This window comes from Tetrao urogallus (assembly GCF_951394365.1).
Source record: "Tetrao urogallus genome assembly, chromosome: 4".
NCBI lineage: Eukaryota > Metazoa > Chordata > Aves > Galliformes > Phasianidae > Tetrao > Tetrao urogallus.
In genome coordinates, this window is record NC_136817.1 from 62,625,283 (window position 1) to 62,641,172 (window position 15,890).

At 44.7% G+C, this 15,890-nt stretch overlaps 1 protein-coding gene across 1 annotated transcript; it reads right to left on the reverse strand.

The window, feature by feature from the left end:
• Nucleotides 1-233: 233 nt before the first annotated feature.
• Nucleotides 234-9,418, reverse strand: RNF4 (ring finger protein 4; the record flags this gene model as incomplete). Its single annotated transcript, XM_079534152.1, has 8 exons — nt 234-383; nt 790-838; nt 4,280-4,445; nt 6,973-7,059; nt 7,981-8,101; nt 8,616-8,637; nt 8,732-8,783; nt 9,406-9,418. The coding sequence occupies 8 exons, from the start codon at nt 9,416-9,418 to the stop codon at nt 234-236; spliced, it is 660 nt and encodes a 219-aa protein (XP_079390278.1).
• Between the last annotated feature and the right edge of the window lie 6,472 nt (nt 9,419-15,890).

Below are 15,890 nucleotides of genomic sequence, written 5' to 3' on the forward strand. Positions count from 1 at the left end.
TCTGTACAGAACTGTGAGAATAATTTCAAGAATAAGAAATAACAAAATATTCGGACCCCTCTTATTCAGGCATTAAAAAAGTAGAAGGAAAGTTATTTCCTCGAGTTATTCTCAAAAAAATCAGTTTTATTTGGACGTGTGCACAACCTGCTGCTCCTCAAATCTTCAGAGAATTGGAAACATGACATTTTTCCCCAAAATCCAGTTGAATCTGTCCTGAGGAATGTAAGTACTCATATATAAATCGGATGGTATTGTCTATGAGTGAGTTTTTTCCTACAAGTTGGGCAGGAGTTGGCGTTCCTAAGAGAGTCGCGGAGGCACTGACTACAGAAGACATGGCCACATTTGGTTGACACAATAAGTCGTCCACTTTGCACGATCTGGAAGGAAAGAAACCACAACAGGTGTTTCACAGAGCTGTGGGGCTCGGAAGGGACCTCCAGAGATCCCTTCCCCTGTTAAACCCAACCCCTGATAAAGCAGGATCCCTACAGCAGGCAAACAAGGAATTCAGCTCTGCCAGTCTACTGGCACCACTTCGGTTCCCACGATCAGTACATTACTGCTGTAGTAACAAACCTAACTCACAGTGTCTTCTCACCACCTTTTCCTCCCCTGCACATGCTACTACCTAGTTTTACCTTAGAACCCACGCCTGCACTCCAAGCGAGCTGTCTGTACCGTCCCACATGTCCTAATGGAGTTGTGCAGTTCTCCTTCTTCCCCATTCTCCCTCCCATTGAAAAGAAAACAACAAGAAAAACAAATGACAACGTGGATCCTTACCTCCGAGTAGCCATCCATGCAAATTGGACAGCTAACAGTACCAGAAGGCCTTGTTGTAAAGGGAATAAAAAGAAACAAACATACATCCATCAATTTCACAGTACACTGAGAGTTACTGAAACATAAAATGTCACATAATCATCTGACCGCACTGACAAGCCATGACATTTCATCTGAAGATCTCTGCATATCTTAAACTACATCAAATTGTCGCATTCAGTAAGCAGTTTGGGTCTCTGTCACCTAAGGGAAACAGCTTCTTGGTTTCCATTCCTCCTACAGCAGCCCTCACACCGTGCAGGACGCCTACAGCAACATCCATCTTCAGGACATCGTATCAGCTGTGTTACAGAACCATGCAGCTGTCCTTTATTTACTGCTCACTCTAGAAATGAAAGAGGCTGACAAATTCACACATCCCATACTCTAATTAAGCAATGTCCCAACCCAGTAGCATACAAGTACCACAAACACCTTCCTTATAAAATGAATGATCATACAGGGCACATTTTCACACCGGCTCTTTTATCTACTGCAACTGTTTCCATGTCTCTTAATTCATTCTTAATTCATTGTGCAAGATACACTAGTTAATGATTTCATGGGAGTTTTTGTTTCTTTTTTTAAGAATGAGATACCTTCTAGAAAAGCAGCTATATTTTAGATGTAAGCAGTATATTTTAGGTTACAGCCTTAGCACAGTCAGAGTCACAACCTTACAGAGATTGCTCCTGCTGCAACCAGAAAATAAGCTTAACAGGTAAGAATTTTTGCAGTGTTTTGTCTTCATTTACTTTTACCTAACAAGGAGTTTTTTGATGTAATCCAAATACTATATTTAGTATAAAATTTAGAGGTACACACTTCAGAGGTAAAATTTAGAGGCTTCTTTACAAATAAATGACTTGAATATCACAACTACTGATTGCAAGTTTTATCAATTCATGGCCAAAACTGGACTAAGAGCTCTGCACAGTCACTGCAGCCCCAGAATTACACACTACACCATTCTACATTCAGGGTTCTTGGGCAAGGGGAAGCCCTCATGATACTGCTGCCTTGGGAAACGTTATTCAGTTCTTGCAGCATGTAGGCCTGGGTAGCAACACATACTAACAGAAGGAAACATTCCCCCAAACCCCTTTGCTCAGAAGACCAGCTTGGCAGCCGTTTCTAAGCTGAGGTCACAGCTGCACCTCCTCCTGCCTTTGCTTGCCAGGACAGCTGTACTGCAAACACCACACACCAAACAACCCTGCATAAGGGAACGTGTCATCTCTGTGTGCTGACTGTTTTCTATTAGGAGTAAGAGCTTCCTGCCACTTTCACGGACAGATTCATCTTCATTTTAATTGATCACAAGAAGCAGCTTCAGTAACTTTATACCATAAACTCTTGGCTTTACTGCACATGCAGAAAAACATCTTTTACAGTGCTGGTGAAAAAGCACTGGAACAGGCTGCACAGAGAGGTTGTAGAGTCTCCTCTGGACCTCCTCAAGACCTGTCTGGATGCTGATCTGTGCCTCTGCAGGGAGCCTGCTTTAGCAGGGGGTTAGGCTAGATGATCTCTAGAAGCCACTTCCAACCCCTGCAATTCTGCAATTGTGTCACCTCCCTTGTTAAGCAACAGTTTATATAATTCATTAATGACAAGAAGGATAAAAAGCATGAGATATCCTTCAACCCATAATCTTAACTTCAAGCAGCCAGTAATATCGGTCTATCCCTAGTTTCACATACATAATTAAATTCCATTAATTTCTCCATTTTTTACTACTCAAATTCTTTAAGCAGAGGCTATAATACCAACTCAATAATTCATCACAACCGATGATAACCTTCACGTGAGCAAGACTAACTCAACTCTGTACTCTGCCACAGAGCCACTTACAGTGTGAAACTATAACCTCACCTTCATGTCAGTGATAAAAGTTACAGCACTGAGTTGTTTTAGCCCTGCCAACACAGAGCAGGAAGGCCCATCTTTAACGGAAAAGTACAAGCTTGAGGCATCTAAACATTACATTTTTACATTAACCAAAAATAAGCTCAAAATAACAAGTCTGCAAATTCAGTGACAAAGAGCACTGCTCTCATATGCTACAAGCATCTTCACACAGCACATGTAATAACTGAAAACCAGTGTTTCTGTTCTCCCCCACACTGCCCTCTAGTAAACTACAAGGCTCAAAGCTCAGTGTGATGAGCTGCTTCCCAAAATGAGCTCAAAGAGGCTGTCATGGAGTCCACCTTAAAATGCCTCCCTGAGTTTTAGAAGAAAGAAGTTAGCCAGCATCCATACATTTGTGAGTTTGGTTTTTTTGTTGGTTTGTTTTTAAATCACAGTGCATGTCTTAACTCAGAGGAGATTGCTGGGCCACAGAGCTGGATCTGAGTCGAAGGTACCCAAAGAAAGGATTAACAAAATCTGAGCATTAAGGCCACATATAAATGCCTGCAGACACTGGGATGCAAAGAAGGTGAGTTAGCATATCCTCACTATCACACTGAGTTGTCTCTGTCATCATGACAGACCACTTAAAATTCAAAACAAAATCCCCCACCACTGCTCTTCAGAGATTATCAGCACATCTTTTGCTAACTTGTTATCCTTTACTCCCTGGTAACGGGAGCAGGCAGATCAGCTGTGCTGTAAATGCCATTTACTTGGCTCAGATCCAGTACCTCATGCCATAAGGTCAGATGGGGATACTGAAAGTTATAAGCTTGTCAGAGATAAGAACAGCTGTCCCTTCTCAGTAACTGCTCTAAGTCAGTCGTTAAGTTTGACTATATTTAAAGTGCATAAGCAGGTGCTTAGGAAGTATATATAATGCAAAGAAGAGCAGATTTTTTTTCTTTTATTTATTATGTATTGCACTTCAGTTGCAGTTTGGTTTAACCTATTTCCTCATCAGAGAGAATCACTTAATGAGAATACAACCTGGACAGCATGGCCAAAGCACACAGCACAACAGAAGCCTATATTACAGCCCTTATTAGAATCTGCTTTTTTTTTTTTCCTCCCAAAAACATATTTTCAAAGATATTTATACCACTTTTCTCTTGTGACCACATAACAAGGGCAGACAAGGAAGCTGATTTCATTCATAGTCTAGGAAATCATGATACCAAATCATCTACATCAGTGGAAAAGATTTCCACACCTTAACAGCACTCCAAGAGCTTGGCACGAGAAGTAAATGCAAAACATCATGAGCCACAGATTGTCACTAATCCTCCTTCCTTGCCACATCTCTTTAACTTGTAAGTTGTGTGCAAAGCTGTACATCCATCCTGTGTTGGCTTTTTAGTCAAGAAGTGCAAACAGTATCATTCTGGCACTGTGTGAAATGCTATGCTGTATTAATCTGAAGTGGAAACTAAGTTCTGATTTCAAAGATAAGTCAGACCATAACGATCTGAATTAGTCCTGCATGTACAGAACAGCAAAACTCAACGTTTGTTAGGTCGTAAGGCATACATACTTGGAGCTTGCAGTTTCATCCTCCAGTGGTCCCAGCTCTCGAGACACTTTATCTGTCACATACACATCATTATCTCTTGTTTCATCTTCATCATCGCTGCTGAGCACACAGCTGTCTGACTGCCGCTGGCCTCTTAGTCTGAGATTTCTCCTTCGCTGCTGATTCTCTGCAATTTATTTATTAAGTTAGATATACCATAAAATACATACAGAGAATCCTACATCACTATTTTACTACCTTAAAGAATTAAAAAAAATTCTATTTGATTCTTTAAAATAAATAAAAAAGGGTAGAGAAGACTCAAGTTTCTGAATAGCACAGTGAGGTCGCGCTGCAAAAAGGTTTGGTAACAGTGAGCACTTTGTTCAGGATGGTATAATGCTTGAGCTTAGAAGGGAGCACCATCCCCCACAACTACCTAAACTGCTTAGAGCACTGATATCATTGCCAGCAGCCAGTTGCTGCTTCAGGGGATTACTGACCATATGCACAAACACACACAGACCTCAGAACATTCCTCTGGTCACAGAGTTAAGTCATTTTTCACAAGTGACAGAAGAAATGCTTAAGTAGCACATTTAAATTATGTAGTTGTTTTGGTTTCTCACTCATTCAAGAACAGAAAATTTTAGCGAGCCTGCAAAACCCACAGGTTATAGAACTGCTGTTTGCTTCTTCACCATTAGAAACTGCATACAAGAATTTCTTTGCAACTGCATCATTAACACCAATCACGGAGCCCTACTTATAGTTACATAAATAACCACAAAACTTAAAGTCGCTCTTATTGAGCTATAGCCTCTATTGCATGTGGGGCTTTTCTTTTGTTGTTTTTTCACTTCCTTCCTTTAGAGCCCCAAATGGATTACATTCTAAGTAAGCAGTTAACAACTTACTAACACACCTCAGGTATTGAACAAGGTCTGAAAGGTATAAAGGATTAATTTTTTATACCTTGCCTACAATTACAGTTACACCTGAAGTAGAAAATACCCAACTTGTTAGCACTACGCAATACTGCATTTGAGGAGTGTCAGACTACATAATGAAAATATTATCAACTCTGATATCTTTCTACTTCATTTCCTTCAGTGCAACACAGGCTAATAAGGTCTTTGAACATTGTCTTATTCAAAGCAGATATTCCACTGCTACAAATGCTAACCCAAGTGACTTCACGCTTATGGAACTTCTGCAATGGAGGAGAAAAATGTATTTTGAGAACATTTAATGGATTTTATTTCAGATACTTTAGCTTTCACAGAGACCATGAAACACAGATTGAAGCCATTCTCTAAGATACTGGCCAGGTACCATAGCATTGCTCTTTGTCTTTTTCTGAAAGCAATTTCAATTCATGTTGCTTGAGTTTGTTGGAAAAGAAAAGGTTCAGGACAATTCCTTGATCACTCGTAAAATAGGAACTCACCTTCAACAATCTTGAGCCAATACACACGGCGGGGGAGGGAAAAGAACAATAAAATTAGATTTCAGTATGCACTAAAGTTTTATGTACAAGTACCAGAAATCTATGCAATTAACAACAAAGCAAGATAAGAATTTCAGGATATCACAGTGTTATTTTGATTAACAAAGTGTTAAAATAGTTTCAGAGCAATGATTAATTTATTAAGTGATTACTTCAGGTTTTGCCTTTACTCCTGCTAAGGGACAGAAAAGGAGGCAGCTTAGGAAACATCTTAATCTCTCTGCTCCCCAGTTTCAGTACCCTAACTCGACTGAGGCTGGAGACAGCTTTACGTCTTTCTCCCCCCAAAACAGAGGTTCAGGTGTGATATCCATGAATGCTTCAAATTACACTAAAAACTCCTAAAAAATAAACAGAAAACCAACCCGCTGTTACATTCAGTGGAGCCAAAGCCAGGGCAACGCAAACCATGCTATAAGGATTGTGGCATTCCCCTTGTACAGCAACAAACCCTGTTATTCCTGCTGCTTGCTTTTGCAAGGCAGTAGTGGCATCCCCAAACCAGTGTTATTAACTACACTGCAGACTGGATCAAATACTGCTCAAGCTTTAGTAACAACAACAAAGCGAATTTCTGAAGACTTCCTAGAGCAAGAAGTTTAACTAGTTCCTACCGTGGTCAGGCAGCCTACAGATGCCTGAGCACTTCATGTTTGTCACCCTAAAGACTTATTGCTACTTATTTTTCTCTTTAAATCATCAGCCTTTTTCTTTGAAATATTCAGTGCAGCTTCAGCTTTAAATGGCATTTACTTACATGTTCCATGATGGGTATATAACCCCAACACTGGGAGCAACAAGCTATTTTAGACTGTGCTCATTACCTGCAGGTGGTATTCGTAGATGTAAATGCATTAATAGGTCCATCCAGGATTGGATGTGAGCTCTGAAATGCTAAGTAAGAGCCATGCTTTAACCTCTTAAGGTAGGCTACTTACTTAGAAGGCAAACTTAGAAGCTCATCTTCTGAAAAACCAGGGCTCTGGTAAGCTACAACCCAAGCCCCTGTCTTATAAAGCCTAAGTTTATTTCTGCAGCAAGTATTTCCATTTGCTTGTACTGCACAGACCTCCTAAGGCAGGTCAACACACATTTCAAAAGAATGCATATATTGAAAAGTCAACTTTGAACTCATCCTTAGACTCTACCAGCAGCAAGCACAACACAGAACACATCTGCTACAGCATTTAGATAAGCGTGCCACTACTTACCACAACAGAATCATTGTGAGTTAGATCAACTACTACAGGATCAGAAGATTCACACGTGAGATCTACTACTTCTTCACCAGCTTAAAAACATAATGTTAGAACACAAATCAGAGATCACAGGAGGAAAGTTACCCATCAGTGTATAACAGGCTGAGTGTATAACACTCAACATTGCCCCATTCTCTTCTCTTTGGTAACATACTCAACTTTTCACTCAAGCTTTGCTGTCAGCAGTGTATATACAGTATTAACAGCTTCTGCAAGTTGCAGTGCATAAGTAACTGACCTCACATACTTTCTGATACAGCAGTAGCTTGTGAGAGGTAGACAGCAACACATTAATAAAGGAGAATGCTTATCACACTGTAAAACGTGAATCAAACAGGATATAAGAGTCTTTTCCCGTGCAGAGCTGTAAGTGTTCCCGCCTCATGTCTCACATACCTTTCAAAAGCCAAATACATAGCAAAACCAGAAGGAGCCATTTATTTACCTGGAGACCACCAGCCACTTCTATTCCCTTCTTAAATTTCAGAAGACGGTTTAATTAAATGCTCAGAAGGTTAAAGAAGCTTTTTTGGATTCTGGCTGTTTGATGAAACACACTTGGTCAGGGCCCTTCCCCTCAAGGGACTGATGACAGACTTTTAAATATCTTTTAAAAACTTGTAAGTTCCCAAATTTAGTTTGCTGTTATCTGAAGCAGCAGCTGCAGTAACTCCAACTGTATCAGATTAGATAACTGGATGTGTGAGCAGCACGTGTGCACCTTTCTTACCTAATTCACTCATCTCTGGAAATGAAAGCACTGCACCCCAGTAACAATCTTAAACAGTTGTTGTTAGGCTTGCTGTTTACTGCTTCCATACTACGCCCTTTCCTAAATAAATAGCTTTCCACTCTCCTTCAAGGGGCCTTGAAACTGGCAAAACACATGTTAAGCGAATCCCCAGCACTCCAGGAGCAGCCCACTTTCTCACAGAGGAAAAAAGAAAGCTTACCACTTTCTTCCAGTTCTATTGGCTCTCCTTCTGAAGCCATCTCTGTGGTAGAAGCTATCAGCCTGCTTCGTTTCTGAGCTTGCCTAGAGTTAGCTGATCCTCCACGGCGCTTTCTTGGAGTCTAAGAGAGAAGAAAGCCTTAGCATGTTCTTTAGGACTAATATTAACGCAGCCCTCACTTTTGCAACATCGAGGTCTGCATATCAAGGTAGACAAATCGCACTGCTAGAAGCCTAAATACAACATAAATGTAACAGTGGTATGGGGGACTCCTATCTGCACTGATCACATCAAGGAGCAGACATCATGTCAGGTCTCCCACCAGCTGAGTGACAAAGGAAAGAGCCACACCACATTCTGAAGGTCTACATGAGAAGATGAGCTCAATTACATCAGGTGTTAGCTTTCAGCCAATCATCTGAATCAGTCTAACCTAAAGTTTTCACTCATGCACCAAGTATTTCTGAAACGCTGCTAGCATCTAGAGATGAGAGATTTTTAAATATCACAGAACATTACGTTAAATGAAAAATTAGTGCTACACCATACTTACAGTAAACTGTTAAAAAGCTTTATACAAACATGATAAACAATATATTAAGAATCACTTTTACACTGATCAGTAAAATACTTACTGTACTCATGGTGTTTCTTGATCTAGAGTTACAGAAAAAATAAGAGGTACAAATACCATAAAATTAAATGCAAGGAAGCTACAACTTTCAATTCCTTATATTTCTTTAGGTAGTACACTGTTAAAAAGTCCAGATTTCTCAGTATCTTAGAATGACGTTCTTCCAAACCTATAAGAAAAGAAGAGAGAAGATTACCTATCTGTAATTCCTGTTCTCTCAAATACACCCGAACTTAAGGATGTCGTTTCTGAGCCACGAGCTTCTGACCAGAGCTGGAATGGAAGTCCCACAAGTTTAGTATCAGAGCTACAGACCCTTAGAGCAGGGCCTGCAGCTTCACTTAAGCTCACTTGCCTAGCTAAACGCCGGAGTAAGTCAGTTTAACAGCAAACCAGAAAGATACTACGGAGTCCCAATTAAGCTTTATCTGAAAAACAACCGATTATTTGAAGGCAAGGTTTGTGTGGGGGCAGAAATAACCAGGAAGCCATCTTTAGAGAACAAAAATTACAGATAAGCAGTTCTCTTTTCTCCAAACCATGGCCAGATTAAAACACATGGGAGCCAAGCAGCTTGAAAGGAACCTAAAGCAAGTGGAGAACAGAAATTGCTGCATAGAAACGCTCCGGGAGACATTCTGTGTCACAATGGCAGGGGCTGTGCCCTGCTCAGCAGGCAGCTAGCTGCTGGATGACCCAGCCCTACTCTCCCTGCAGGGCTGAGCTCACTGCTCTATGCTCACAGCTCTGGCTCAGGGCCAGAGTTCATAAGGTGCCCAACTGTGGCTCACTGAACAGGCCCATGTCTGCACAAACTGCACCCAGTGCAGTTCTGGACACAAACATGGGCACACATCTGAGCACTGCTGAGCCGACTGACTCTCACACACTCCACTACCTGCACGCAAAGCAGTAAGCCCTAAAGATGCTCCATGCACACAGAACTCACCCACACAACCTTTCTCATTTCCGTACCATTCTGTATCTGGGTGGAGTGTGTACACCTCATCCTGCTGCTTACAGGTTAAGATTTTTTTTCACCTCCCAGTGAAGGAAGCTTTTCCACCACATCTCAGCCTTACCAAGGCTTGGGAAGATCCTGTTTTACTAAAGCAATGCCCTGTTCGATGATCACAATCTTCAGGTGCTGTACACCTCCCTTCTGCACAATCATTACTTACAGGTTTTATCCAGGGGCTTTTAGAGACAAGGGGAGAAGAGGGAGCTGAAGCAAGGAAAGCAAGCAGCACGAGGGATGAGGGATGTCAATAAAGAGCATGTCCCCTAAACCCAGCCCTGGCACTGCTGCGTTCCTTCAAACTGCAGCTTCTCAAAGACAAGATACCACCTTCATCTGCCAGCTTCTGAACTGTTGGCAAAGCATGCTGCTCCCCCCACAGCAGGAAGGTAATGGGGTGAGCAACAGATGAGGCACATTAACTCACTGTGCCACTGCGCTCTGTATACCAGCTTCACCCAGAAAGCCAAGCTACAACTTCCTCAGCTTTCCTCTGATACAGAGCTGGAAAAATACTTTGAGAATAAAAAGCTAGGGAATACTGACACACACACATATATATATGAGGATCATAAGGAATTAATCTTCATACAAGCTTTAAAATTACCAACAGCTGGAACCATTTTTGTTGCAGTCTCTTAAAGCAACCTGATGTATCCACACTTAATACAGAGCCTACACAAAGCCCCAGTGCTCCTGCCCTGTTCTAGTTGCTAAGGGCTCAAACCTGAACTTCTCTGGGAGCTTCTTTAAAGAAGAAAGTAGAGGATGGATCATCACAGGGAGCTCACTGCTGTAAAACCACCTGAAAACAACCCAGCGAGAGAAGATCCGCCAGCATCCACAAGAGTCACTAACAAAGGAAACCAGACTGCTGGAATTTGTTCCAACTGTGGAAGATGTCTTCTGATCCAGCAACATGTTTGTCTCGTAACAACAAACCTCTTCTGTGTGGCTGCAGATTTCTACAGTAGGTTCTTGGCTTACTCAGGAAGCTTCTCCCAACGTGGACTACCCAAACCACAAGGAGGAAGAAAAATGAAGCCTAGCTTACTTTCTTTGGTACAACACAGATCAAGTTACCACAACCTGAGAGCAGAATTAACAGCTGCAAATCCTGCTCATTTAGGCACCTGCTCACATTAGCACTAAAAGGCTTTCAAAGCCCCAGGACCACTCACAGGCCCAGATAGCTCTATTGACCTGTAAGGTTTGTGAGTTCCTCCTCCAGCACACACTGCTCAACCAGCACCACAAGCAGGCACTGGGGGGTGCAACCCCAACCCAGAAGCATCAAATAACTCCAGCTGCAGCTATTAACAAAGTTATCTATTATGTTTGTAGCATAATCACTTCCAGATCCTAGAATGAGGATTATTACTTTTTTTTAATAATGAGGATTTTTTTTTTTTTCCAAGTAAAGTTCAAGATTCTATTCTTTTTAAATGCAAAAAGTTTGCAGATAACTTAGCAAGCCCATAAATGCTTCCAACTGGCAGAGAACTTGTATTGCATCACTGCAGGATGATGCATTCCTGGAATGAACTGCTCGTCCCTCCTCATTCCACATGCAGTTACTGTTCTGTCATTCACCTCTCCCAAATCTTAAGTGTTGCTGTCCTCACAGTGAAGCCCAAGGCTTATTCTAGCCAACCTATAAATAATTTTGGTACTACAGATACCAGCTTCTCTGGACAGGTAAATACTGGAGAAAAACAAAGGAAAAGCCATCTAAACAAAGGATGTTAATAGTAGGAGTAGAGTAACATTGCATCTTGTATATTTATGGCTTAAGTCTCCCACTAACTTTTTTTAAATATAAAATAAGTTAATATTTCCACTGAGTTCAAGCTGACCTCATTTAATGGCTCAATTACATTTCTAAAAACTGCATTCTCTATATGGTATGAACCAAAAGCTTCTCTTGCATGACTCTGGGAACAAAGTTTTGACCTCTCACATGCTCAGAATGATTTGGAGCAAATCAGCTTAAGCAAGCAGCAAGTATTTTCACTGTGTCCAACTAACACAAACAACACTTCACTTCATAAACATTCTAAACATTACCAATGCACAGAAGGCAGTAACGTCAGACTCGGTATGTGCAAGTCACAAGTGACACAACTGTACAAATCACAGAAAATCCCAAGTTGGAAGGGACCCATAAGTATCATTGAGTCCAACTCCTGGCTGCACAAAGAATCACCCAAACCAAACAGCACAGGTGGGATTTGTCAGAGTAGGACAGGTTGTGCCTTCACATTCAGCTCTCACTTCTCTCAAGACCTCTCAGTGCACTCCTAACAGCATGAAACAGCAACAAAGATGTGAGCCTATTAAAAAATATATATTCAGTGTTTCTCTCTGCAGTGTTGCCCAGGGCCAGGTCCAGAGGCATAACCTGGAGATCAAGAGCTCCCCTACCCACCAGGCAGTCCTGCTGTGTTGGGAGATGTAGGATAGCCATCACAAGGACCAGAGAGGCGTGGGGTCTTCTCCTTGGAGAAAAAGAGAATTATAGAATTGTTTGAGTTGGAAGGGATCTTTTCAACGCCGTTTGATCCAACTCTCCTGCAACGAACAGGGATACCTACAGCTTGATTGGGTGCTCAGGGCCCCATTCAGCTATTCAACCCATTCAGACCAACAGCCTGTGCCAATATCTCACTGCCTCATTACAAAAAACTTCTTGCCTACATCCAATCAAAATCTTTATTTTTCTAGCTTGAAAACATTTCCCCTTGTTCTGTCACCACAGACACTGCTAAAGAGACTGTCTCCTTCTTCTCTGTAGCTCCCCTGAAAGACTGCTATCAGGTCATCTCAGAACCTTCTCTTCTCCAGGCTGAACAGCCCCAACTGTCTCAGTCTGTCCTTGTGGGAGATCCATCCCTTGGATCACCTTTGTGGCCCTGCTCTGGATGTGCTCCAACAGCTCCAACATGTCTCTCCTGTACTGAGGGCTCCACATTTGGATGCAGCACTCGAGGTGAAGCCTCACAAACACAGAGCAGAAAGGCAGGATCATCTCCCTCACGCTGCTGGCCACAGTGCAGCCCAGGATCAGGTTGGCTTTCTGGGCTGTAAGGACACATTGCTGGCTCACGTCCAGCTTGCCATCCATCGTTACCCCCAGGTCCTTTTTGGCAGGACGGCGTTCCAAAAGCAGCCTGGACGTGGGTCTGGGCATCCAGCTTGCGCAGTGCCAGGCCAGAGATCCGTGAAAACCTCAGCCGTGCGTCCCAGGCGTCTTTATAGGCGGCCCTAGTTTTTCTCCAGACCGCACCGACAGCGGCCACTCAACGCGCTCGATTCCCGCACTGAGGCTCGCAGAGCCGCAGGAACTCGGCACGAGGTGCTGCGGAGCCAGAACGAGCGCAGCCCCGGTCCGGCCGCACCCCGGGCACCGCGCACAAATCCACCGGCAGGCATAAAGGCACGGCCGCGGGAACGCAGCCAGAGCTGCCATTTGGCCGCCCGATCTGTTTCGGGAACGCCAACAAAACGCGACGAGGACCGCTCGGGAGATCGGGCTGCGCGCGGCTCTCGGTGCGGGATTTTCTCGGCGGCCGCCGCTCGCTTTCGGAAAGACGCGGAGGCACGGACGGAGGCGGGATGCCCGCAGCCGCCGCCCGCAGCGCCGCGTCACGGCGCAGAGCGCAGGCCGGCTCCGAGCCCCGTTCCCAACCGCGGGCCGCGGCGGCGGGCCGGGGCTCCCCGCTCGGCTCGGAGGCCGCGGTGCACGCGGGTGCCGCGAGAAGCTCCCGAGCCGCAGGCAGGGCCGGGCCGCTCCCCGCCCGGGGAAAGGGCCGCGGCCGCCTCCGGGCCCCCGGAGAACGGCAACGCCCGCCCGGCCGCGGTCCGGCGGCCCGGTCCTCCCCCCGACCCGGCGCCAGCCGCCCCGCCCCCACCGCGGCCGAGAACCGCCCCGTAGAAGCGCGGCCCCCTCCCGGCCTTCACCTGCCGAGTCGCGCGACTTAGCCGGCCGCCGCTCCAGGCCCGGCGGCGCGAGCCCGACCCGCTGCGCTCACCTTCCGCCGCCGGCCCGGCAACGGCGCAGAACGGCTCTCGCCCCCGCCCTTCCGCCATTGGCTGCAGCGCCGCTCTGCGGCGCGAGGAATGGCCGCCGCGCACGTCGGCGGGGGGGTGGGGATCTGCGTGGCCCTGCCTCGCTTCCGGCCCCGGGCGCCGCTGGGAGTTACGGTTCCTTCTCGGCTCTGGAGCCACCCCGCGAGCGGCTCTCCCTGACCTCGGCTGTGCGGATTCGCGCTGAGCTGCGTCCCTTCTGCTCCCTGGAGACGTTCCCGCACGTCCTGGGCAAATTCGTCACGGCCACAGACCCCGGGGATCGTTCCCTGTGGCCTCTGCCGCGACTAGTCCCGCTCCTCAGCCCGTCTCCCCGTAGAAGCGCACAGAGCGGTTTCCGCGGCCTCACCTCGCTGTCAGCAGGTTTGCTCTGGCCGCTGTCCCTCAGCTCTGCGCTGTCTGCCTCCCGCCCCCACCTGCCTCTCTGCCGTTCTGCACGTACACTCGTAGCTTTTCCTGGAGTCTTCTGTCCCCTTTTCTGGGTGAACAGTTCTTAAGCTTGCACAAGGTTTCTGCCTGCCACACCAACAGCGCTCTCTGTCTCTGCGTGCAGACAAAGAAATACTGCTTAAGGCAGATATGAGTGCCTAGCTGGCACTCGGGCTTTGCCTCCCTATGAGGGTGCAGGGCTGAAAGAAGCACCGACACAGCAGTGGCTGTGGGTACAGGTTTATGTTAAACCTCCTGCTCTTCCACAGCTATTCTGGGCATCTTTATACCGTAAGGCCACGATGAAGTTTTGTGATCTGGTCATTTACACTGAAACAAGGGCTCTCACTTTTATCCAGGTGATTCCAGAATGTGAAATTTACAGCGTCAAAAAAACTTTCTTACTGAATGAGTCTGTCACTAAGCCCCCACAGGAGAAGTTTCTGATTTTGTGTCTGCATAGGCTATTCAAGAACCAGTCTTGTCCACTTATCCTCTTTTCTCAGAGGCACACACTTAAATGAATCATGAATTATTCACACCCCTGTGTTTACAAGCTGACTCCGAATTATCTGTGTGCAAATCAGCCCGGCCATTGGTTATCTGTGCCACTGGGGCAGCACAGTGAATGCAGCTGTATCGCTTCAAAGCTCACTCAACTCTGATAGCTTTGCAGCTGGTTTTGTAATTCAAAGCTGACAAGTCCTGCCAGGCCTTTGCCAGCTTTCTGTTGGATTGCTTTAGGTCTCAGTGTAGCATATTCTTGGAATGAGCAATATTATATTAAGTGCTCTGGTGGCCGTAGGCAGAGTGGCTTCAGACAGGGTCTGCCTCCAACATCAAGTTATACATGTTTTTTTTTTTATGAGGAGCTGTGGTATTTTTAGTGTTATCTATTGCAAGATCTGCAGTCATCATAAAATCAGTGGGCAATGGACAAAAGGAGTATATTGGAATGTTTCCTCAAAGACTCAAAATTTTCTACATTCCTCAGAACATCAATTCTGAAAATGAATTTGCTCATCAGGTCCTCAAGTAACAAGAACAGGGCTCTTTGTCACTTCCAATGGTAAAGAATCCACAGCTAGATTATTGAGATTCCTCAGCCCTTTCATTTGGAAGCTGGGAAAATGTGGAGAAGGAAATAGTTATAAGTCAGTTTGAGTACAATTCAGTAAGAATTCTGAAGGGGGGAAGGAGCATACGGTATATTAGATTTCTTAAATTTCTCTGTCACTTACTTCAATACTTTTTTTTTTCCTTAACATTCTCGAAACACAAGCAGCATCAAAAAGTTTAAGAAGTACTACTCAGCTATGCAATATCCTGAACCATGAGTGTCAGCCTTGTTAATTGCTAGTTTTTGGAAAACAGAGGTGTTACAGTCAAGAGCTGGCATTCTGGAATACGACACAACAAAATACTGAACATCCACAAAGGAAGATCAACTCCCTGCCACCCACTGTCTGTCATTTTAAGCTTTTACACTCCTCTGTCAGATATCATGGCAATCAATGTCATGGTTGCCTCTTCTCTGTACTTCTGCTGTCATTCCTTCTTTTCACTCTCTTAGGTTAGGAGATAAGTTCCCTGTCTCTTCCTACTGAGAACCAGTCCTTCATTGCTTTAGTGCACCACGGTAGTGCTTACAATGAATGAAAGGCACATTTTGTCAGCTTGCAGATTGTGGAAACGATCCTCACAGCTAGATGGCAACAAAAGAATTCCACTGGACTTCCTACA